General features: G+C 38.0%; 1 protein-coding gene across 4 annotated transcripts in view; it reads left to right on the forward strand.

The window, feature by feature from the left end:
• The window catches only part of Mtmr6 (Myotubularin related protein 6), a 93,280-nt gene that overhangs the window by 56,976 nt on the left and 11,645 nt on the right, over positions 1–24,659 (forward strand). For all 4 annotated transcript variants that reach the window (XM_067775201.1, XM_067775199.1, XM_067775200.1 and 1 more), the window contains 3 exons: positions 14,279–14,441; positions 18,798–19,081; positions 21,223–21,357. In XM_067775201.1, coding sequence (XP_067631302.1) covers positions 14,279–14,441; positions 18,798–19,081; positions 21,223–21,357 — 582 coding nt within the window. The remainder of the gene's footprint in view (positions 1–14,278; positions 14,442–18,797; positions 19,082–21,222; positions 21,358–24,659) is intronic.

Genomic DNA, 24,659 nt, shown 5'->3' on the forward strand with positions numbered 1-24,659 from the left:
GTGATTCGTAGTCATAGTTTTTACATGCAGACCACAAAAACCGTGAAGCTTTGCATCCTCACACAGATTACCTACCTATTTTTTATTTTATATTTATCTTAAAAATCGTTTAGATATGTTCAAATTTCACCAAATGCTTACGTGTATAGCATATATTGTTGTCTGAGAAAATCATAGATACCGGTGGTATATATAGTATATATCCCATACAACCGATTGTTCAGATAAGAAACTTTGCGCAATTTCCTCCCCATTCTAACAGCTAGAAGCTTCAAATTTCACTATATGATTACGTATATAGCATATATTGTTGTCTGAAAAAATCATAGAGATCGGTGGTATATATATTATATACCCCATATAAACTCTAATTTTTACCCCCTTTTTACGGCTAGAAGCTTCAAAATTCATCAAATTTCATCAAATAGTTACGTTTACGTCATATATTGTTGAAATACGTGATTCGTAGTCATAGTTTTTACACGCAGACCACAAAAAACCTGAAACTTTGCATCCTCACACAAAGTACCTACCTGTTTTTTATTTTATATTTATCTTAAAAATCGTTAAGGTATGTAGATCTGTTCACTATATATTTCTTATCTTATACATCCGATTATTCGGAGATTAAGAACGGGATCAGATTATTGTTCAGCCCCATTCATGAAAGGTATGAAGTCTTCGGCACAGCCGAAGACAGTCCCGTTCTTACTTGTTATTTCTGTTTTTGTTGTATTTTAAGGAAATATATGCTTGGTTACAAAATTTACACAATTGTAAGTAAATTATTTGTTCTCTGCCAATTCGCAATGGAGCATCAGCTGTTTCGAAGTGAACTTTTGTTCGCCCGAAATTGCCGATAGGCGGAAAAAGTTCACCCGGACAAAAGAAGTGAAGGCGAACACTTTTCCGCGTGAACTTCGCGATAAGGGTGATTATTACTTCATGTTAGTATTGTTTCAATAAAACCGTTTATATTAAATTTTTTTTTTATATTTTTATTTATTTACTTCATCTGATGATTCCACCATGTTTGTTGGCGTAAAACATGACGCCATAAACGAGACAGGTGAAGTCAGTAGTCAACAACAAAAATTTGGCGGCCCTCATAATCCGGTCATGAATTTCAAAGTAGAAGAGGGAAAATTTTAGGTACTATTTTGATATTTTTTACTACATTAGTAATGTAATGTGCGGAAAAAAACCAAACTCAATATATATCCACATGGGAAATGGGGACATGAGACAATGTAGTAAAAAGAGGTTAACAGAAAGATTAAGAGTAAGATTGAGATTTAGGCTTGGATAAAAGCAAGAGCGGGAAGTTTACGGAAGAATAGAAGAGATAGGAAAATTGAATAGGCCAAGTAAGGTAAGAAAATTCAGAGCGATGCGTAAATGAGAGAAATAGAAGAGGGTAAACAGAGGACAGAACAGAGACAGGGGGATAGATTGAGAAAATCAGAACAATATCTGTCGGGTTCGATCATACGACTGGGAGTATTTCTTGTTTGTCTTAACGTTCTCAAGGTTAGTTAGAGCTGTTTAAAATAAAGTTCTGATAAGCTACATATTTATTTTTTGCCATCAAGTAAATCTATAAGCTCTGATTTTTATACTCAGCTAAGTAGAGCTCACAGAGTATATAAATTTTGTTCGCATAACGATACCCCGTAACGGTATAAACTAATCGAGATAGATATAGACTTCTATATATCAAAATGATATGGGCGCAACAAGAAATTCATTTAGCCATGTCCGTCCGTCTGTCCGTAAACACGATAACTTGGTATGTCAGTTCCTGAGCAGTCATCTCAGATCGCTGTTTAAAGTGAACGAAATCGGACTATAACCACGCCCACTTTTTCGATATCGAAAATTTCGAAAAACCGAAAAAGTGCGATAATTCATTACCAAAGACGGATAAAGCGATGAAACTTAGTAGGTGGGTTGACCTTATGACGCAGAATAGAAAATTAGTAAAATTTTTTGACAATGGGCGTGGAACCGCCCACTTTTAAAAGAAGCTAATTTAAAAGTTTTGCATGCTGTAATTTGGCAACTGTGTATGTAATGTTCGGTTACACCCGAACTTAACCTTTCTTACTTGTTTGTACTGTCATCCCCGAGTTTTCGTATTACAAGCCTCCCAGATACTCCTCTGCAACTTCTTGATATTGTTCCAGATAGTGAATTATCAATTAGTGCTTTAATCATCTCAGCTCTGCTCATCCCAGATACTCCTCTGCAACTTCTTGATATTGTTCCAGATAGTGAATTATCAATTAGTGCTTTAATCATCTCAGCTGTTCCATGGAATTCCTACGTAAATCCGTTTTATTTAAAGGAAATTACCATATCAAGCTCAAATTTCAATTACGCATAGCTCATTTGTACTTAATTGGTTTATGTGTGCATAAACATTAACACATATTTACAACAAGTCCAGGGCTTGTGTGAAGGCTTACGAGGACACTTGAGGTCATAACGATGTAGGGGGCAAATAAATAAGCTCCCTTCTGTGTGTTAAATGGCTTGTTTAGTGATTTCACATTATTCCTTACTAAATTAAATATGAAATATTTATAACAACACTAAACGCGGTTTTCGCAACGAAAGCAAAGCTGATCGATGTACAAACATATACGAACGTGTGTGGGTGCGCTGAATGCCCGCAACACCCTTGTAGCCAGGGTAAGAAAACAAAACGGCAAGGTTATTTTCATAGAGGAACTGTTGAAGACAAGCGGTCCACTCCCGATATTGATTTCTTTTGATGACTTCGGTCGAGATAAGTGAGCCGATCACACGTACGAAACTTTGTCGCCCCCAAAACTTTGGAGCGTCGGCTGCCACCGTAAATACGTAGCCAAACCATCGAATATATTTGAACCTTACTTTCAAAGATCCATCGGTTATTTCGCATATGGCTCACAACTCACCGGCCCACCCGTTATTTGACTCATGAGTCACCGATCTGCGTCCACAGGAAATGTAAGCGACTCAAATAACCACCGTTCCGTCATCAACCGACCGTTCTCTACTATGCACCGTTAATCACAACTCAACATCTGTTCATCGTTCATAAGTTCCGCCACTTTATCTCTTGATACCCAGCATATGAATGCTTGTCATTTGTGGTAATTTACGTTTTCTATTGAGCACATCATCTAAACCAGCAGACTTACTTATGTGGTTGCGCTAAAAACAAAGACCGGCGACGTCCTTGTAACCTCGAAAACTTAGGTGTTCTTAATAACGCACAAGTGAATCAAAAGAAATAAAATTGTGGTAACGAAAAGGCTGAAATGTGTGCACCCATATATGGATGTACATATATATGTTGTATGTGTGTACATACATACATTTTTATATGTATGTATGTAAATCTCGTATATAGTATATATCGCTATTTCAAATGTCGCGTGGGCGTCTATCAACTGCTCCAAATAATTTCTATTCAATTCAGAAGTGTGTACAAGTTCAGCTATGACTTGCATACATACTTTATTTTTATTATTCCTTTGTTACGAGGGTTGCCTTTTATATTTTGCGCCTAATAATGAAAACACAGTCAAATATTAAGGAAAATAGTTTTATTGTTTTTCGAAATATTCTCCATCCCAGTCAATGCACTTCTGCATTCGCTCGAACAAATTTTCGAAGCACTTTTGCCACTCAGAAGAGGCCACCTCTAAAACGAGGCTGTTTGAAAAACTTTGACCTCGCATTTTTTTATGTTCGGAAATAAAAAGGAATCATTGGGTGCCAAATCAGGGCTGTAAGGCGGATGACCCACCAATTCGACCTTTTGAGTCCTCAAAAACTCTCTTGTGTGAATCGATACGTGAGAGCTCGCATTGTCTTGGTGAAGAATGATTTTTCTTCGGCGGTTGGTTTTCCTTAATTCTACAAAAAACTTTTGGCAAAAAAATGGTTGTATACCACTCAGAATTTACCGTTTTAAGTTTATCTAGTGGAACAGTTGCAACATGACCAGATTTTCCGAAAAAACAAGCGACCATTTGCTTTGAGAATCTTCTTGCGCGAACAACTTTTGTTGGATTAGGCTCGTCTTGGAAAACCCATACGGTCGATTGCTGCTTTGTTTCCGGCTCATATGCATAGATCCAAGATTCGTCACCTATTACGATGTCATAGACGTGCTTTGATTCACCACGGCTAAATTTCTTCAAAATTTCTTTACACCAATAGACACGAGTTCTTTTTGGGCAATTGTCAAATTATGCGGTATCCAACGAGAACAAATCTTCTTTTCGACCAAATGTTCATGCAATATTGAATGTAAGCTGGTCCCACTAATGACCAAGGATGCCTCTATCTCGCGATATGTCACATGGCGATCTTGTATTATCAATTGACACACAGCATCGACTGAGTCTGGCGCAACCACCATTTTTGGACGACCTTCACGAAATTCGTCCTGCAAAGATTGGCGGCCACGTAGGAACTCATTGTATCATCGTTGCACAGTGGCTAAGTGTGGTGATTCAACACCGAAAGTAGAAGTAAGTTAATTGATGCACTCCTGTGTCGATAATCCACGTCGAAAATCGTAGTAAATCATCGCACGAAAATGTTCACGGTTTAATTCATTTTTAGGCAATATGAATTTTTAAACTCCCTATAAATAAACACAAATAAAACTCGTTAGTGAAAACGTTATATGCAAGTTTATGCCAAAAAATATCAAACTTTACTATAAAAATATCTAATTACAGCTAATCACATGTAGTGTTGCCAAGGCGCAAAATATAAAATGCAACCCTCGTACTTCAGTTATTTTATGTCCAACTACGACATTTACATATATTCGTGTCTCTTGAATATGGTAATAGAGTAATACTTTCGCTATTACAGTTCGAAGTAATGCCAAGTAGGTTAACGGTAACTGCAATGCAGGACTTAAGTAAACCATATTTATGAAGTGCTATAAGTGCTATAGAGGAAGCTCAGGGATTTTTTGTATTTAATTTCCTTTCACCAGTGAGTACTTTTTTTTTAGCATCCAATATATTTTGCCAACTGTATACATAGAATACATCTAACAAATTTGTGGTTTTTTAAAAGTAATTCATAATTAATTAAACTTAATAAACTTGATGGGCATGGATGGATTGCTCGCAGTTGCATCCATTTTTTTAAGAATTCATCAGTGTTGATGATCTGTGATTGACTTTCTTTTCAGGCGCGTGAAATCAGTTGGTCTTGCTGACAGGGCTAGAATGAATGGTTTGGGGTGAGTAAGAAGCCCCGTGTTGTATGAAATAGCATACCTTTTGATTTCTGATTGGCGGCCACCGTGGTGTGATGGTAGCGTGCTCCGCCTACCACACCGGATGCCCTGGGTTCAAACCCCTAGCAAAGCAACATCAAAAATTTTAGAAATAGGTTTTTTCAATTAAGAGAAAATTTTTCTAAGCGGGGTCGCCCCTCGGCAGTGTTTGGCAAGCGCTCCGAGTGTATTTTTGCCATGAAAAGCTCTCAGTGAAAACTCATCTGCCTTGCAGATGCCGTTCGGAGTCGGCATAAAATCATGAAGGTCTCATCCGGCCAATTTGTAGGGAAAATCAAGAGGAGCACGACGCAAATTGGAAGAGAAGCTCGGCCTTAGATCTCTTCGGAGGTTATCGCGCCTTACATTTATTTATTTTTAGGTGGTTGTTAGGAATCTTTGGAGAATTTCTATGTTTGAGTTTGCTGCTGTTCCCCACAGTTGTATTCCATATGTCCAAATGGGTTTTGTGATGGCTGAGTAAAGCAGGACTTTGTTGTCAACTGATAATTGTGAATTTTGGTTCATAAGCCAATACAGATTTCTTAGTTTGATACCAAGGGCTTTTCTTTTGTTGAATATGTGGATCCTCCAGTTTAATTTTCTGTCAAGAAGCATACCAAGGTACTTTGTTTCGTCGCTTTGTGGTACATTAATATCGTTGAGTTTAACGGGTGGGCAAGTGTTACGTCTGGTAGTAAACGTCACTTGAACGGATTTTGATTCATTGGGTTTGATCCTCCATTCTTTCAGCCAACAGGTAATTTTATTTAAACTTCCTTGGAGCTTGAATGAAGCCACGCTTGGGTTAGGGTCAACGGCCAGCACCGCAGTATCATCGGCAAACGTGCCTATAGTGACGCCTTCTGCTATTGGGAGCTCATACGTGTAAATTAGATAGAGTATTGGGCCCATTGCGCTGCCTTGCGGGACGCCTGCTAAGCACTCATAAAGGGCAGTCTGCTCCACACTTTGTTTTACGAAGAAATAACGATCTTTTGGATATGATTGTATAAATAAGAATTTTGGCTTGAGTTTTGCAATTACGGTTTTTATCTCCGACATTGAGAATTTTTTATGGGTGGATCCATTTGATATGGATGACTTAAGGTAGTTTCCACTTCCTTAGTTATTCTTAGTGGGCGTTCAATATCATGCGGAGTGAATACTAGTTTTAGGTGGCATGCGAAAGTATTTGCTTTTACAACATCACTTTTTTCCCATTCGTTATTCTCCATTCGTATAGGTGCATTTGAGATATTGGCCTGTTTAGCTTTCGCTTTCCAAAAGGAGTAATCAGTTGCAGTTGTTGCATCAATATTACTGAGGTATTGTAGACTTTCTCTGTTGCGCTCCATATTAAGGATGGATTTAAGTTCGCTAGTTAATGCATTCAAGCTTTTTTTGTCATCGGGATGCTGGGTTTGCTGCCACCTTTTCCGTGCGATGCGCTGTTCTTTAAGCTTGGCTTTTACTTCCTAAGTAACGCCTATGGTTTTTTGCCTGCTGAGGGTGGGAGTTGAGTTCCATGCAGCTTGTTGGATACACCTGTTAAAGTGTTCGACTGCTTCAGCCATATCTTCGTCGGATTTCAGCGATAGTTTTAAGTCAATATTAGACGAGATCATAGACCGGAAGTACTCCCAATTAGCCTTCCGATTATAGAGGCTACAGTGATTAGCTGTGGATGTGAGATTTTTATCAATTGTTACCAATATTGGGGAGTGGTCAGAAGACAATTTAAAACACGATTTGCAAGTTATTTATGAAGAAGACGTGCCTTTTACCACACAGAAGTCGATCAGGTCGGGTAGTTTATTTTTATCTGAGGGCCAATATGTGGGTGTTCCAGTAGAGAATGGAGTTTGAGACGGCGATAAGGCGAGAGCCGCAGAAGGTGTGTTTGGCGTTGTAATCACCGCCAACTAAGAATCGATTTCCAAGAGTTTTAAAGAAATGTTCATACTCTTCCGCAATGATAGCGTATCTGGGTGGGCTATAGATAGCTGAGAGCGTAATTGGGCCATTCGAATCTTCCACAGTAACATTAGTGGCTTGGATAGCATTCGTGCGGTACGAGTTTGTATTACAATGCTTAATACTGCTCCTTATTAGGATACCTGATCCAGCATGTGCTTTGTTATTAGGGTGTTTAGTGTGATAAAACTTATATTTAGGGACTTCAAAGTAGATTTTATCAGTGAAGTGGGTCTCAGATATGAGAAGTATGTCTATATTGTTGGTCTGGAGTAATGCCTTTATTTCAAGTAAATGCTTGGAAAGGCCATTGGAATTCCAGATAATGATCTTTAAGGGGTCGGGGGTGAACAGTTTTTAATAGTGAGGGCGACAAGGAGTGTCATCATTGTTGTGATTTCCTGCATAACTTGTTTCAATAGAGCGATCATTTCTCGTATTTCACTCCATCTAACCCAACCCAAAATGGGGTTAGATGCGTCTATGTTATTTGGGTTAGTATTGCCGGGGTTTGAACTGTGTTGGGGCTAAGGCTTGAGCATACGATATAGTGTTGCTGGTTGGGTTGACTCGGCTTAAAGATGCACCTTGTTGTTTGGATTTCTCTTTTCCATGCGAGGTAACAGTACTAGGGTGAGTTTTTTTCCTCAATGATGAGTATTTTATGTTTTGTAAGTTTGAGCTGGGTAGGGTCCCTTCTAAGGCTTCAGCATACGATGTAGTGTTGCTAGTTGCTTTAAATTGGCTTGAGGATGCACCTTGTTGATTGGATTTCTCTTTTCCATGTAAGACAACAGTACTTGGATGAGTTTTTTTCCTCAGTGAGGGGTATTTTATGTTTTGTAAGTTTTTATAGACCGCGCATCCTTTGTAATTGGCTGGGCATAAAGCGCATTTGACATCATCAGATTTGGACTTTCGGCTACATTCTGCAGACATGTGGCTACCAGCACATTTTATACATACGGGTTGTCGACGGCAGTAAGATTTAGTATGACCATATTGCTGGCAGTTAGCACATTGGCGTATTTCCCGCTTTGGGTGTGGGGGCTCAAATACAATTTTTGAATGTAAAAGACTTAATTTCGTAAATTTCTTTATTGTTGGTATCGGGTTTGAGCTCAATTATGAACATGGGTAGCGGCTTTTTGGTGATTCTGTGCTTCATGTTCCATATGTTAGTAACAGAGTGGCCAAAATTTTTGAGTGCGTCTACGATTTCTTTGGTATCTATCGAGAAGTGCATATTTTTAAGAACTACTTTAAATGAACGTTCTTGTTTTGATTTATATGTAAAGAACTCTGTGTTCTTTTGTTCTAATTGGGTCACGATAGTTTTGTTGACATCGAGAGAAGATGCTTGGACTTTGACTTGTTCATTACCTACTAGCTTTAGGTGAAACGAGTTTGGGGCAATTTCATGTAATAAACTCATCAGTGGAGATATATTACTGACTTTGTCGACGAAAATTGGGGGAGGTTTCAGTTCTTTCTCCTTGGGTTGGCTTGCTTCTTCGACTTCAAGGATGGAAAATCTATTTTCAGTATCTGGGGCATTTACTTGGCGCCTACCAATCCAATATTGTTCGAGCTTGGCCTGCTTTTTTGAATCTGTACTCTTACCTGGGCTTTCGCGTTGGCGTTTAGAGGGTGGTACGTTCTTCCATTCGTTGGCTGCTGGAGTCGGACTAGTGACTTTTTAGCTGGGTGGGACTTGTTGCTGACTATAGAGTAGGAGGAACTCTATCTGCTGCTCAACACTTCCGGCGCTCCCAGCGTTGGAGTTTTTTGTAGCTCCGAGTTTTCTTGCTGTTGTATTATTGAGGTGAGCGGTTGAGATTGGGTCGGTTGGGTCAGCGGTAGCTTTTGTTGCTGTTGGCTGATTTGATGGGTCGGGGTTTGCTGAGATAGCAGGGGTCCTCCTCCCTTAGGAGGAGTACGGTTAAGTGGCGCTTTAATCTGCAACCATGGCAGAATATGAAGTGCTTGTCTACGCAAGGAGAAACATTAGAAGGTCGAATATTTGTTCCTTTTTTAAAGAGATCACAAGAAACGTAAAAACGTCTACGTTGTTAAGAAAACTACAAACTACTTCTCCACCCGTGAAATCGCCAATGGCGATTGGGAGTTTCCCAAAGTTCTTCAACAATTTATTGTTGAGTTGATGATTTTTGTACAGCCGTATCCCTTGTTGGTGCCTTCTCGGTACCTAGCGATTCGACGCCAATGACAAGCCGTCCTTTGCACCCTTTCTGATCTACCAGCCTTTTGAACTCTTCTGGTGGGGTTTCTACGTTATGGACTATGCAGCAGGATGTCCCGCTCTGACTTCGGCTCTAACTCTGCTTTCTGAATTTGCATAGTAAACTCTCAATCTGCTTGCGCTGAGCTCAGAAAACTTTTCTCCGGATGAAACGATCCCTCTTCAAGAGTCACTAAGAGCTCGCTCGACTGTGATGCCGGTTTAACTGTAAGACTCGCAGAGCCACTGCGCTCACGCCAGGGTTTATTGTCGCTGATTTCAGATTCTGGAGGTCCGTGCGATCCGCTACCAACACCTCCGCCACTGCAGCTGCTTCAGGTTCTCGGGGCTATGTTTTTGACGTATTGGGATTATTGTCCTTTGTACTTCTCTTTTTAAGGCCCAAGCTTTGAGTGCAGCACATCCTTCGATTCCTTGTTTGGAAGATGTAGTGCTGACACCCCTCCGAGTGTCGAGATACACGAAGAACCTTTCATTGCCGTGTTGGTATATTTGAGTTTTTACGCTGCAGCATGTTAAGCGTGTCACTAAATGTGGTATCCAAACCGAGGGATAATAGGTAATCAGTGCTCTTTCCACCAATTTCGCAATTTCAATCATGTTTTTCTCGTGCAAAAAAGGGAGTCTCAGCGTTAACTGCCTTTAGCATCACCGAGGGTGATCGTTACCTCACTTTAGCTCATTACCCTTTTCATCTTTTCTTCGTGTGCCATAATTCTCTTCCTCTTTCCCCATTTCAGCTTTTGAGGTACATGGCTTTTCAGTACTTTCGCTCCCATCCTATCGTAAGATCCGAAGGCACTGACTACACATTTTCCTCGGTATTACGCGTGCGAATCGTAACTAATAGCGACTTATTCTTGTGATGCTATCGCCTTTCAACGTAAGTACAAATATAAAAGAGGTATCTTAAAACAACGCAAATTTCAATAACATTAACTAAGTACACACAAATCTACATACATGCGTTGCATAAACTTCTCGCGAAGGCAAATACAAAACATAAATACCGCTTGAGAAGTTTATTAAAGCGCTGGTAACATGAGTTACCGCACATAGAAACATACAACCCTACTGGGCTTTCAAAATTTTCGCTTTTTTGCCGACATCATTAAATTCTGCCGCTTTGGTGCTTGTAAATTTTACAGAAAGTACTGCAGCTCAACAGAATTTCATTATTTAGTATATTACGTATACGCCATGGTGCACGCGCCGGCAGAATATATTAACGTTATTAAAAACACAAACGCACTCTTTGCTGTCTGGAAAATAACTCGGCTTCTTTATTTCAGTAAATTTTTATAAAAAACGTTAGTTATCTAAAGCTTACGACTAATTTCTCCTCTTTAAATTACTCTCCTTAGTCTTAGTATATTTACTCTTAAAACTATGTAACTTAGTTAAGAGAAATATGTATGTACTATTTGTTAAAAGTATGTAAATATATGTATGTATAAAAGTATGTACAGAGCATATGGGTCCCTATATTACAATATGCCTTGTGCATTCAAGTATGTACAAGAATTTAGTGACAAGCTTCAAAACCTTCAGATTTGCTGCCAGCCTTTTACAGATCTGTTTTGCGCTCACAAGAGCTGTTCTCTGTATCCTTATCTTAAAAAAATAATTAGAAAGAAATTTTTAAGTTAAACAGTTTTATAGAAAACAACACTTACATGAAGTAATAATAGTACTAAAAGCTAGAAAATAATTAGGTAGGTCCTACGTACTAGTCATCATACTGGGGTCTACCACGTTATCCCCAAAATCAAAATCCCCAAATTCAAAATCCCAAAACTCACAATCCCCAACACAAAATCCCCATTTTATGTGTGAAATAAATTCAAATTAGATTTAAAATCGCCGCGACCAAAAAGGCTAATAATCCATACAAACTTTCTGCATAGGCGGCCTTCGGCCGCGCTTATAAAAACTAACCCTGGGCTACGCCATGCCAAGTCCGGGTGTGTGGTATAACCGTGGCTACCGCCACGGCGATGTCCTTCTGCGTAATACACGCTTCTGTTAGCTTGTTCGAATTAGAGCGACTAGCAGTCCTATATATGGATAAGTAAAAATATGTATTGCCAAAACGTGAATATATAGTTATACATACATAAATATGAATGAAAGAGGAAAAAGATATTGCTATTTTTTACACGGTCATGATGTTTATCATAGCACTGGGATTTTGTGTTTGGGGATTTTGATTTTGAGGATTTTGAATTTGGGGATTTTGATTTTGGGGATTATGTGTTTGGGTATTTTTTTTTTCTTTTGGGGATTTTGTGTTTGCTTATTTTTTTTTGGGGATTTCGTGGCACTCCCATCACACTGCTCATCAATCTAGGGCGTTGATCAGACAATATTAAATAAAAGCGTTGGGCGCGTGAAATTTCTAAAAATGTGAGGCGTAGCATAACCTGATTAAGGTTCAGTTGGTCTTACTTACGACTATCAATAAAAATTTGACGCGTCCAACGCTTTTATTTAATTTTCTGATCAACGCCCTAGATTGATGATTAGTGTGATGACTAGTACCTAGGACCCACCTAATTATTTTATAGCTTTTAGTATTATTATTACTTCATGTAAGTATTGTTCTCAATAGAACCGTTTAACTAAAACTTTTTTTTGATTATTTTATTTTCAAATTTTTAGTGTTTATTGAATTGCCTATTATTTCTCATTCTTTTTAGTTCATTTAGTGACTCATTATTACAAGGACTCTTTCCTGACTTTTTGTTACAATCTAAAACCTCAATACATATTTCTTCCAAAGACTTTACTCGACTCTGCGCCACGTATGCTGGTCCCTCCTCGAACTCCAAAATATTTTGATGTCACTTCTACCGGGCTGTATGTAATATTTGTTCCAAATGTGAGCCAAATCGGACCACAAATACGATTTTTTGGAATATCTCGATCCTTGCGCCACCTATCGGAGCTTTTTTCTTCTTATTATTGTATTGTCATCGTTCAGAACTATATTCCAAGTTTCAAGCTTGTAGATTATCGAATATGTTTCTTCCTTGGCTTGTACTATTAAAAGTGACTAGCCCCAATCCCCTGGTGTTGATAATTAGGGTCGGTTAGCTCAACGAAGAAGCATTTAAAGGCTTAAGCACCAATTAAGTAAATAAGTAGGTCAGCAATTCCGCAAATTGGCTCCTTTTTAGTCTACTTAAATAAAGCGAATACACTGGTAAAACTTCATGAGCTTGGTCTACTCCAATTTATTTTCTGTCTTTACTTTACTTAATTGGCGCTTAACCGCTTAAGCGGCTTTGACCATCCAACAAGTCGCGCCAGTAACTTCTTCGCTGTTCTTTCTTCTGCCAATTGGTAACACCAAGAAAATTAACATCGTCTCCCACCTAGTCCTTCTGCGGAGTGGGCGCCGCCATCTGCCTCTGCTTCGTAGGCGGTTTCCGATGAAAATGCATTATTTGCCATAGCATCATATTTTGTTCGCATAACATGGCCTAGCCAACGGAGCCGCTATGTCTCTATTCGTTGAACCGTGTTGATGTTTGCGTAAATATCATACAGCTTATCATTAAATCTTCTTCGGTGGTACTCGCCGTCGCCAACACTAAATAAATATTTCGAAGAACTTTTCTCTCGAAGACGTACATCAAAGCTGCGTCATCAGATGTGGTCAGCGTCCATGCTTCTCCACGATATAGCTGAACCATAAGTAAAGCATGATTTTCTGATTGTGGTGTAAAGAAGATTGAGTCTAACAACCAGGCCTACCTAAAGCTCATAGGGAGATGTCTATTTCATTCCTGACAGCTAGTGTTTCTCTGCCATGAACAGCCAATAGCTGAGCTGATGACTACGAAAAACAGTAAGCCGACAGCTGCACTTCTTTGCATGCAATCTAACTATCCTTGCTTACAAGAGGTAACAACCACAACGTTGTGATATACAATGTTTATATGCTGGTGTTGTTGAAAGCAGCAACAGCTAAATTTCATGCAAAGAACCATGGCTGTCTACTTATATTAGTTCGCCATTAGTGGTAGCTATTTCAGCAGTTGCTCTCATTTAAGTGTTTGCATATTTCATATATTCATATTACATGTGGCTACTTCGTAGTCAATGCGATAGTCGCATACAAAAAGTGTCTATGAAATACTCAACTTGTTATTAATTTGGATATTTCCAACTTTGGTCCGCTCAGATATAGGGGCTGAACTCCTATGAAATTTTCTTAGAATCAACAATCATTCATTAACAAGTTTTACAAAGTTTGGGCTCCTCCTTCGAAATATATTCATACCATAAATTTTATCTAACAAACATAAATATGTAAAACTGAGCCCGAGTTTACAAAGCTTCTCATTCGCAACGAAAAAGAAACTTTACAAAAACAAATCTACATAACACGCAAGCAGGATAGCGTAGTGGTTAAGTCAGCTGCAGTTTCACCGCGTGATTCGCGGTTCGAATCTCGGTGAAACCTTTGATAACATTACGAAATTGCCTGATGATGATTACGTGGCGGTTTTCGAAATGGTACCATCGCAATATGCCAATAAAAGTTTCTTTCTTTCTTTTCAGTTTCTCTTAGAAAAACATAATAATTGAATATTCAATTATTATAAGCCGGTGTTAAGCTCACGAATTCTTAATAATAAGCATAAATTGAACACACCATTAAAACAAATATAAATAAATTTTAACTCTATCCTGCATTTCACTTCTGGTACACAATTTTATTCTTCTCTTCGCAGATACTACATATGCACATCGGCAATATCGAAAAGTTACCGTTAAGCACCACTGGCTCACCGCTATTAATAAGATGCAAAACATTTCTATCGGTTACATTCGTTATACCAAAAGATTCTGAATGTCATGATGTGTACACCTCATTAATGAAGCTTTATCAACCAGGTAAGTACAGCATTCATAGCTTAAAAGTAGTGGCCTATTGGAATTCTTCTTTTGAATTTTACTCTTTTAAAATTACTTCAAACTAAAGTTCCTATATTTATTTGTGTAAATGCTAAGTTGGTAAGCTATGTAGGAACTATAAGCCTAAAGTAAAAATATTTATTAACTCAAGCTCTTGGTGTTCTAGGTTAGGTTGAACTGGCCAGTCAACAAATACCTCACATAAACTGAATGTTTCCAAAGTGTTACCAGAACTTGTTTGACGACCAAACGGAAGAAGCCCAATCAAGTGTCATAGAATAACTCCGTTCTCTTGGCAAATACTAGACATTTTCTAAGATCTGGCTTAATTTTTGCCTGGAGATCTGGCAACTCTGCCTCTCTAATAGCTCGAACCTTGACCTGGCGAGCGCAGGCCATGAACACAGCACGTGCTCAACCATTTCTTCCTGCAGCTCGCATTTCCTACATCTGCTGTTACTGACGAGGACAAACTTATAAGTATGTGACGCCAAAAGGCACATGATCTTAGAAATTTTGCAGCTACGCGCTTCTGTTTCTTTTTGATTTCTCCGTCTACTGCCGATTCAGCGAGTGATGCACCCTCCTTTGCCAACTCGTCGACCTTTTCGTTACCTTCTATCCTTTTATGTCCAGGAACCCATTATAGATGTATGGTCCGGCCTGAGCGAATTTTTGTAATGCTTCTTTGCATTCCAGGACACTTCTTGATGAAGTACTTTGTGAGGTTATTGCCTTAATCGCCGCCTGACTATCAATAATATATTAAGGCGACTGCAGTTTAAGCACCTGTCCTCCAACATTACTGCTGCTTTCTTCACGGCTTTAATTTCCGCCTGAGAGACGAAGCAGTAATGGCAGCCTGAAGGATGTACTTATTTCTGGATCGACACAGGAATCAGCAAACCCGACCCGTTCCATTGATTTAAAACTATCGGTATGTGGTGTTATAACTCACATTACATTTCAGTGGCAAACGAGGTGATGCGATCTTGAAAATAGTAGTAAAAACAATTATATTACATAAAACGTAGGAAAATTTCTGGCACCAGAACTCAGCTTATGTTATGTTAAGTATCAGGGTCAACAGTCCTCCGTGCTGGACCAGACTGCATAATAAAAATTTATTTGAATGATTTGCCTCCGAGCAAGGACGGTATAAAGTTTCTTTTATGATATTGAAGTCACGAAATTAAGTTGGCCACACATTAACTTAATACCACTAATCAGAGCTTAGCCAGGAGATTTAAATCTTGCGAGCCGCGGTGCTATTGCAAAACGAATTTGCTTAGCATTCCGTTTTCAGTGAAGGGCTGGGTTACATCTCGAATGGATTTTACTACCTTTATATTAAGTCCCTTTCATGTATGTCCGCTCATTTCCATACGAATTTTTGACCCACGGAAAAGTCTTTTTCGGTAACTTCCCGTTGAGCTAGACACTTAATACTTAGAACATAGTTCAGACCTGGGGGACATTACAATGCAAGTGAAAATAAAATCCGCTAGGTGGCACACGGATCGAGATATACAGAAAATTTATTTTAAAACGGAAATTTTTTATTAATATAATGTTACCAAGGTACGGCGGCCACCGTGGTGTGATGATAGCGTGCTCCGCCTACACCCCGGGCAAAGCAACATAAAAATTTTAGTAATAAGGTTTTTCAATTAGAAGAAAATTTTTCTAAGCGGGGTCGCCCCTCGGCAGTGTTTGGCAAGCGGCCCGGGTGTATTTCTGCCATGAAAAGCTCTCAGTGAAAATTCCTTTTTTTTTTAAATATATATAATAACGTAAAAAAGCAAGAAAAAAAATGAGTAAAAATCCGTTGTGTGATAAGAAACTACTATGTAGATTTGTATTATATACTTCAATACAGTCAATACAAAAAAAGCCACCCCCCCCCCCCCCCCCCCCCCTGGAACCGCGCATGATAAAGCTATGTATCGTGCTTATCAACCACAACCCGAATACCAACCTCAACATAACACTCCTCAAAACCTTCGGGGGGTAACTTTTCGCTACAACAGCAACAACATAGGGTAAACTTTTACTCAGCCAGCGATTATGTAAGGACCCTGTTAGGAAGAGATTATTTTAGTATTACTTTCTTGACGATTCCATGATGTACAAAGTTACTTTCTTTGCCGCTGCAAAATTATTTTTGTTTTCTTTTTAAAAGGCTTGTATTAGCTTTACTTGTAGCTTTGTATATATTGTAACCAATTTCGGGAAATTCCGCTTATTTGAAACCTTATGTCGTAGTAACTACGTATGTGTGAGTAACTACTTCGGCTGAGGACTACATATTTGTGTGTGTGAGATATCTCTTCGTCGCCTTCTACATAAGAGTGGCTGCTTTATTGTTGTGCATTTACTTATTAGCAGCTTCGTGATGCTAATATTCGTCACAATATGTAACTCTCTTTTATCTATCTATATATATATAAATAAAATGATGTTCGTTCCTGTCCATGTTTTGCTGCCGATACGAGACCAATTTTATTCGTTGATGTAAGCTCATCGTATGGAACGAGTGTACTATGGCACACAAGAAATCATTGGAAGCACTTGATAGAACTTTGAAAGATCTACGAGGAAGCCAAACCGTCGTTTGAGGTGCCATGATTTTATTGGCTGGAGATTTCAGGCAAACATTACCTGTGATCCCAAAATCCACGGCTGCAGATGAAATCAATGCATTTTTAAAATCATTGCCTAACAGTTTCTGCAGTTTTTCAGTCTAAAGAGGCATTGATACAGAGTGTATTTCCAAACATAGTTCAACATTACAAAAACTATGATTGGCTCAGCGAAAGAGCAATTTTAGCTGGGAAAAATAAGGACATCAATGATATAAATGCAGCTTCTGGATCAAATACCTGGTAACATAGTTGCATATAAGTCAATGGACACTATTACTACTGATCAAGATGATGTCGTAAATTATCCAACTGAATTCTTAAACTCACTCGATTTGCCAGGCCTACCACCTCATAATTTACGATTAAAAATTGGATCACCGATTATTATGCTGCTCAACATTAATGTGCCAGGACTTTGCAACGGTACTAGACTCGCTGCGAAGAAGCTAATGGGTAACGTTATCGAAGCAACAATTTTGAAAAGGAAGTACAAAGGAGAAGACGTTTTGATACCCAGAATTCCACTGATTCCGACGGATTTACCATTCGATTTCAAACGTTTGCAGTTCCTTATTCGCCTTGCCCTCGCTATGACAATTAATAAGGCGCAAGGACAGTTTCTACAAATGTGCGGTATTAATTTAGAATACCCAATTTTTTCTCATGGACAATTGTATGTAGCTTGCTCACGAGTAGGCAAACCATTGTCATTATTCAATTACGCGAAAGATGGAAAAACCAAAAACGTTGTCTACCAAAAAGTGTTACAATAAAGTTCGAATGAAATTGTATCAAAGATTTTGCTTTGTTTCATATTAATTTTATTCTCTTTCAGCAAATCATTGAATTTATCGCCTAGCGAAGCGGGCGAGGGTATGCTAGTACTAAATAATAATAAAAATGTTACGTATATGCAGGGATACTCGTCTTTTCAGGTGGAACGATGTGTTTGCTACGTGCTTATTAATACAAATAAGTTACTTGGTATTAAAAGTATATACGTAGTGTGACGAATATTAGCAACACTAAGGGAGATTATCATCTCCAAGCCGATACTAAGCAGTCACCTGTATCTACATAAACAAATCAATCATTATGTCTACACATATGTACATACAACCAGCGGAGAGATAAGCACAAATACATGCATATATCTGAGATTCTCACAAAAGTATGCAATCATCAGCAGAGTAATACTGACATATACACACGCATATACCAGAGACTATAAACTACAAATTCACATGCATATTTCTGAGATACTCAGAATAGTATGCAATCTTCAGCGAACTAGTAAATTCTAGAAGGAGAAACGCCTAGAAAGATGCGAACGAGGAAACCGAAGAGTATAAAAGCAGCACAAGCTGAGGCATGAGCAATCAGTTTGATTTAAGCACGCTATTGGTTGCGAAGTATAAGTGTTATTGTGAAGTAGCCTAATAAAGACCATCTTGCATTGTTGAATATTGTAGTGTTTTATTCAACAGTTTAGCGATACGAACGTAAGCAGAAGGTTGCAAATAAGTGGAATTTCACTAAATTCGTTACAGTAGTTTGCATGGAATATTTGTTATTCTAAAAAAAATAGCGTAGCCTAATAATTATGTAGTTAGAACAGTTTGATGGTTCACTTTTGCACAGCACTCACATTATTGGTTCATTAAACTAAATAATTGCTTTTTAATTGCAGTTTCCATTAACAAGCTTTACTGCTTTAACTATCAACCGGCCAAAGATGATTTTCCAAAGTCATCAGGTTGGGATTTCTTTAAATTGGAAAATGAGTTCAAACGTATGCGTGTTCCAAATGAAATTTGGACATTATGCACTTTGAATCTGAACTATGAATTATGTGACACGTATCCACGTCAAATTTATGTGCCACAAGAAGCTAATACGGCAATGCTAATTGGCAGTTCACGTTTTCGTTCTAAAGGACGACTTCCGGTGCTCACATATTTGCATTCAAATAAGGTAAGTTGAGAAAAATGGCTTTAATAATTTTGGGTAAGTTTGAAATTTGAAGTCGATATTTTCGAAAAAATTACGATGGCCCATAATATGATTCTCACTGTCGCTTCCATCAATATTGCCATTTATTATGGTTCATTCTCACATATCAAGGTTTTTTTTATATCATAGAAGTTTATTAGGCAATTCACAAAATCTTCTATGCGCCGTATGTGCTATGCTTTAATCAAATTTTATATTGGAAACAATGGAAACAACTCAAATCTTGAAATGTACATGAATACGATCATGATGAAATAATAAAGGTGATGTCAACAACATAACCTCACTTTTTCGGCAGCTCTATTTGCCAGTATTTACTTGTACTACGAAAGTACTAAATTTTTCAGAATAAGGGAAACGTCAACGGGATGAGAATACCTGAATATAAATTTCCTCATGAATACAATACTCTTGTGAATTGCCTATATGTTTGAAAATAATATCGATCAAGTTGTGTGAGGTGAAACATATTTCGATCTATCATTGAAAACACCGGTATGTGCATGGTTCAACTATATGGTTGGGTCATCTGAACAAAAACAAAATATGTTAGTTCAGATTGTCAAAATCTGCGTGTTAGTGTTATGCGAATGGAATCGAATCAAAACATAAAACTTAGCAGTTTTTGTATGTTGTAAGAAAATGTTGCCTTTTGACAATCCCATCAACCATGCAATGACAAAAATAAAATCAGCTGATGAGATGAGCCAACCACATAATTGAGCCATGGGTATGTGTTTACTGCTTTTACCCCTACTATTTTTCCATGACAATTCATCTGAAACCCAATTTATTACAAATTCCTCTGCTTCTTACGCAATAAATGAATTGGTAAATGTAAAAATTGTACATTCCATTTTCATTTGCACTAAGAAACGGTAACTATTCGAGATAACTGACGTCAATTAGAGCACCAAGAGAGTTAACGTCTTGCATTTATGATTTTATTCGCTGCACAATCTACATATCAGCGTAGAGTTCATTCAGCTCATCATTATACCTCCATCGATATTCGCCGTCGGCAGCACGGATAGGATCATTAACCTTTCGGAGAACTTTTCCTTCGAACACTCTAAGAGTCCATGATTCCGAGCCATACATCAGGAAAGGTATGATGAGCGACTTGTAGAGCGTTTTTTTCGTTCGTCGAGAGAGGAGTTTACTTTTGAATTGCCTACTCAGTCTAAAGTAGCAGTTGTTGGCAAGAGTTATTTTCCGTTTGATTTCTAAGCTGACATTGTTTTAGCTATTAATGCTGGTTCTTAGATAGACGATCGTCCTTCACAGTCTCCAATTTATATCCGCCAACATTGACGTGGCGAGTGAGCCGATTCTTTCATAGAGGACAGCAATACTTTTTATGGTTGTCCTTATCGCAAAACTAACTTTGTTTGCCTTTTTATCTAATCCGGGGAAGGCAGAACTCACCGCGCGTTTGTTAAGGCCAATAATATCAATAAATTTTATCAGCATACGCCAGTAATTATACGCTCTTATAATAGATTGTGCAATCACGGTTTAGTTCTGCTCCTAGAATTATCCTCTACAGCATTACGTCAAAGAAATCCCACGAAAAGAATTCGTCTGTCTGAAACCTCGTTTGGCTCTAATTTTTTTAGTAGGTCATGAAAAAAACCTTAAAAATCAAAGTCGAAAAAAAGTACAAAAAAAAATGAAATTTCGTAGGCTCGAAAATTATTTTTTTGGGTATGCGTATTGGAACTTTTTTTCCTGGGCCCAAATCCTATCGAAAAATCGATGGCGCGATATCATATAGATCATTTTTCTTAGATTTGTTATTGTTTTCGTCCGCATCATCTATAAGAACGTGAATGCATATAAACGAGATATTGGAAAAAGTTTTTATTGCTTCACAGCCGTGAACGATAGTACTAGGGGGCGAGGTTTCTTTCCTGCCACAAAACCAACACCTCGGCTCCAAGTTGCGCGTTTGTTCATATATCGATTTCAGAATGGTATGTAATCTTATTCACCCAACTAATTAATTATTTATTTGCGAAGCTTCCGTTTATGGTTTCATATTTTACCACATACAAAAGTATATTTCATCTATTAGATCGTATGTCATTTTAAATTTGCAGGCATCCATTTGTCGCTGCAGTCAGCCTTTGTCCGGTTTTAGCGCGCGCTGCTTAGAGGATGAGCAAATGCTTGAGGCCATACGTAAAACAAACCCCAACACCGACTATATGTACGTTGTGGACACTCGACCAAGGGTAAGTTATATGCATTTATACATGTACATTAATGTGCGTGTACATTAGACTGGGTAGAACACCATACAAAGAAACGTAGTCATCCATAGTTTAGTGAAGCAAACAGGATACTTTATTTGGGTGCAACACAATTATGTGAAAACGGCTTCTAAGCTCAAAGGGGATTAAGAAAAATATAGCGTTTCTCAGAGCCAACATAATAGCATTGAAAGTCGAATACCTAAGTAAGCATGGTTCAACAATATGGTTGGCTCATCTGTACAATAACAAAATATGTGTGTTCAAATTGTCAAAATCTGTGTATGGAATGGAAACATAAATCTTAGCAGTTTTTGTATGTGTAAGAAAATGTCGCCAATGGGTTGGTTTCATTTTGAGTTTGCCATCTCCTTTTTTACAATCCCATCGACCATCCAATGAAATAAATAAAATCAGCTGATGAGATGAGCTAACCATATAATTGAGCCATGCTAAGTAAGAATAAAAAGCAGTTTTGGATGTTTTCGGAAGATTTCAAAAAAATTTGTGGTTAGAGGCGGAAATTTCGACGCCGTCTAATATACATGATGTATTATTATACAAGTATTCAAAAGTGCAGACAAACGGCATCTCATTGTGGATACAGAAGCGAGCGTGCCCAGCGGGAATGACAGCCACTTAAAATTTGTCTGTTATACATACCTTATGACAAATACTTAACAAAGGAAATTTTATGTTTAAATTTTTACTTTTTAATTTAGTGATCTTTCGTTTCTGTAACCAAAACCTTCTTGACGAAACTGTTACACTTCAACTATTTTTTAATTATACTCAGCTGAGCAGAGCTCGCATAGAGTATATTTATTTTGTTCGCATAACGGTACCCTGTAACGGCATAAACTAATCGAAATAGTTATAGACTTCTATATTTGAAAATGATCTGGGCGAAAAAAGAAATTCATTAGACATGTCCGTCCGTAAACACGATAACTTGATGAAATTTGGTATGTACGTTCCTGGGCACTCATCTCAGATCGCTATTTAAAATGAGCGAAATCGTCCACGTCCACTTTTTCGATATCGACAATTTCGAAAAACCGAAAGACTGCGATAATTCATAACCAAGGACGGATAAAGCGATGAAACTTGGTAGGTGGGTTGACCTTATGACGCAGAATAGAAAACTAGTAAAATTTTGGACAATGGACGTGGCACCGCCCACTGTTAAAAGAAAGTAATTTAAAACTTTTGCAAGCTGTAATTTGGCAGTCGTTGAGGATATCATGATGAAATTTGGCAGGAACGTTACTCCTATTACTATATGTCTAATAAATAAAAATTAGCAAAATCGGATATCGAACACGCCCACTTAAAAAAAAAATGTTTAAAAGTCAAATTTTAACAAAAAATTTAATATCTTTATAGTATGTAAGTAAATTATGTCAACATTCAACTCCAGTAATGATATGGTGCAACAAAATACAAAAATAAAAGAAAATTTCAAAATGGGCGTGGCTCCACCCTTTTTCATTTAATTCGTCTAGAATACTTTTAATGCCATAAGTCGAATAAAAATTTTCCAATCCTTTTGAAATTTAGTAGGGGCATAGATTTTATGACGATAACTTTTTTCTGTGGATATGGGCGAAATCGTTTGAAACCACGCCCAGTTTTTATACACAGTCGACCGTATGTCCCTCCGCTCGGCCGTTAAAACAATAACTTGAGCAAAAATCGATATATCTTTAATAAACTTAGTTCACGTATTTATCTGAACTCACTTTATCTTGGTATTAAAAATGGGCGAAATCCAACTATGACCACGCCCACTTTTTCGATATCGAATATTTCGAAAAATTAAAAAAATGCCATAATTCTATTCCAAATACGAAAAAAGGGATGAAATATGGTGATTGGATTCGTTCTTTGACGCAAAATATAACCTTAGACAAAAACTTTGTAAAATGGGTTTGACACCTACCATATTAAGTAGAAGAAAGGCGAATTCAGTACCAGGTGTTGTTATCCCATCAGCTGATTGCTTCTTCTTGATAATTTTCCATACAAAGCCTTGTACAACAAAATGTCAGTTAATCGAAAGTTATGAAAATTTTCTTTTGACTTGACATTCACCTGCACGGCGAATTGATTGAATTTGCGTTGCCACCACCTGGTATAGATTCGTCTTCAGAAGAAGAAAATGAAATAGTTCTGCAGGGCGAAATCAAAAGCCCTTGGAATCTGTTCGTGGTATTACATATATAAATAAATTAGCGGTACTCGACAGATGATGTTCTGGGTCACCCTGGTCCGATATCTCGAAAACGCCTTCACATATATAACTAAGGTTCACTCCCTTTTATAACCCTCATTAATACCTTTAATTTGATACCCATATCGTACAAGTACATTATAGAGTCACCCCTGGTCCACCTTTATGGCGATATCTCGAAAAGGCGTCCACTTATAGAACTAAGGCCCACTCCCTTTTAAAATACTCATTAACACCTTTCATTTGATACCAATGTCATACAAATACATTCCACGGTTACCCTAGGTTCGTTTTCCTACATGGTATTTTCTCTTATTTTGTCTACAAAGCTCTCAGTTGAGTATGTAATGTTTGGTTACACCCGAACTTAGCCTTCCTTACTTGTTTTAATCTAACGATATTAAGTATAAGGCTCATGTAATCCAGGTCTAAATAAATTTTGAAAAGCGGGCGTGATAATTTTGGTACTACTTAGGGTGTTTGGAATCATTTCGAAACCTTCAGCATTATTTAGCGACTATTTCTGGTCCGTTTCGGGATCATGTGCAGGTTTTACAACCTTAGACTAACAAAGTTACTCTTATCATTGGGTATTTTGACTTGGCACTGCCTTCTCGGCTTACATGCTTTTTAATTAGGCCTTGTCGGTGCTAGCAGATGTGGAAAGTGCGGCTTGGAGGAGGAAACGATGGAGCGCGTTTTGTGGCACATCTATCAGGTCTACATTCTAGATGCAGCAAACAGCACCAGTCCTAGAAAGTTTCTAGTATTTGCCAAATAACGGAGCTATTTAATTACACATGTGGGTCCTGGTTTCTGATATGGGGTTTCAGTTTGGTTGTTGAGCAAACTTCTATTAACACTATGGACTCGTTCACGGAGCAGACAGTTCAATCTAACATAACCATTTCGGCATGTCTTTGGGACTATTTCAGGATCGTTTGAAGAATACTTTTGGAACAACTAGTGGACCATTTTCGAATCATTCCAGGATCATGTTTAAGATTACTTGGGGGCTATTTAAGTGCCTAATAATTACGCGTTGCTTTCC

The sequence above is a fragment of the Eurosta solidaginis genome, chromosome 3, assembly GCF_040869045.1.
Source record: "Eurosta solidaginis isolate ZX-2024a chromosome 3, ASM4086904v1, whole genome shotgun sequence".
Lineage (NCBI taxonomy): Eukaryota > Metazoa > Arthropoda > Insecta > Diptera > Tephritidae > Eurosta > Eurosta solidaginis.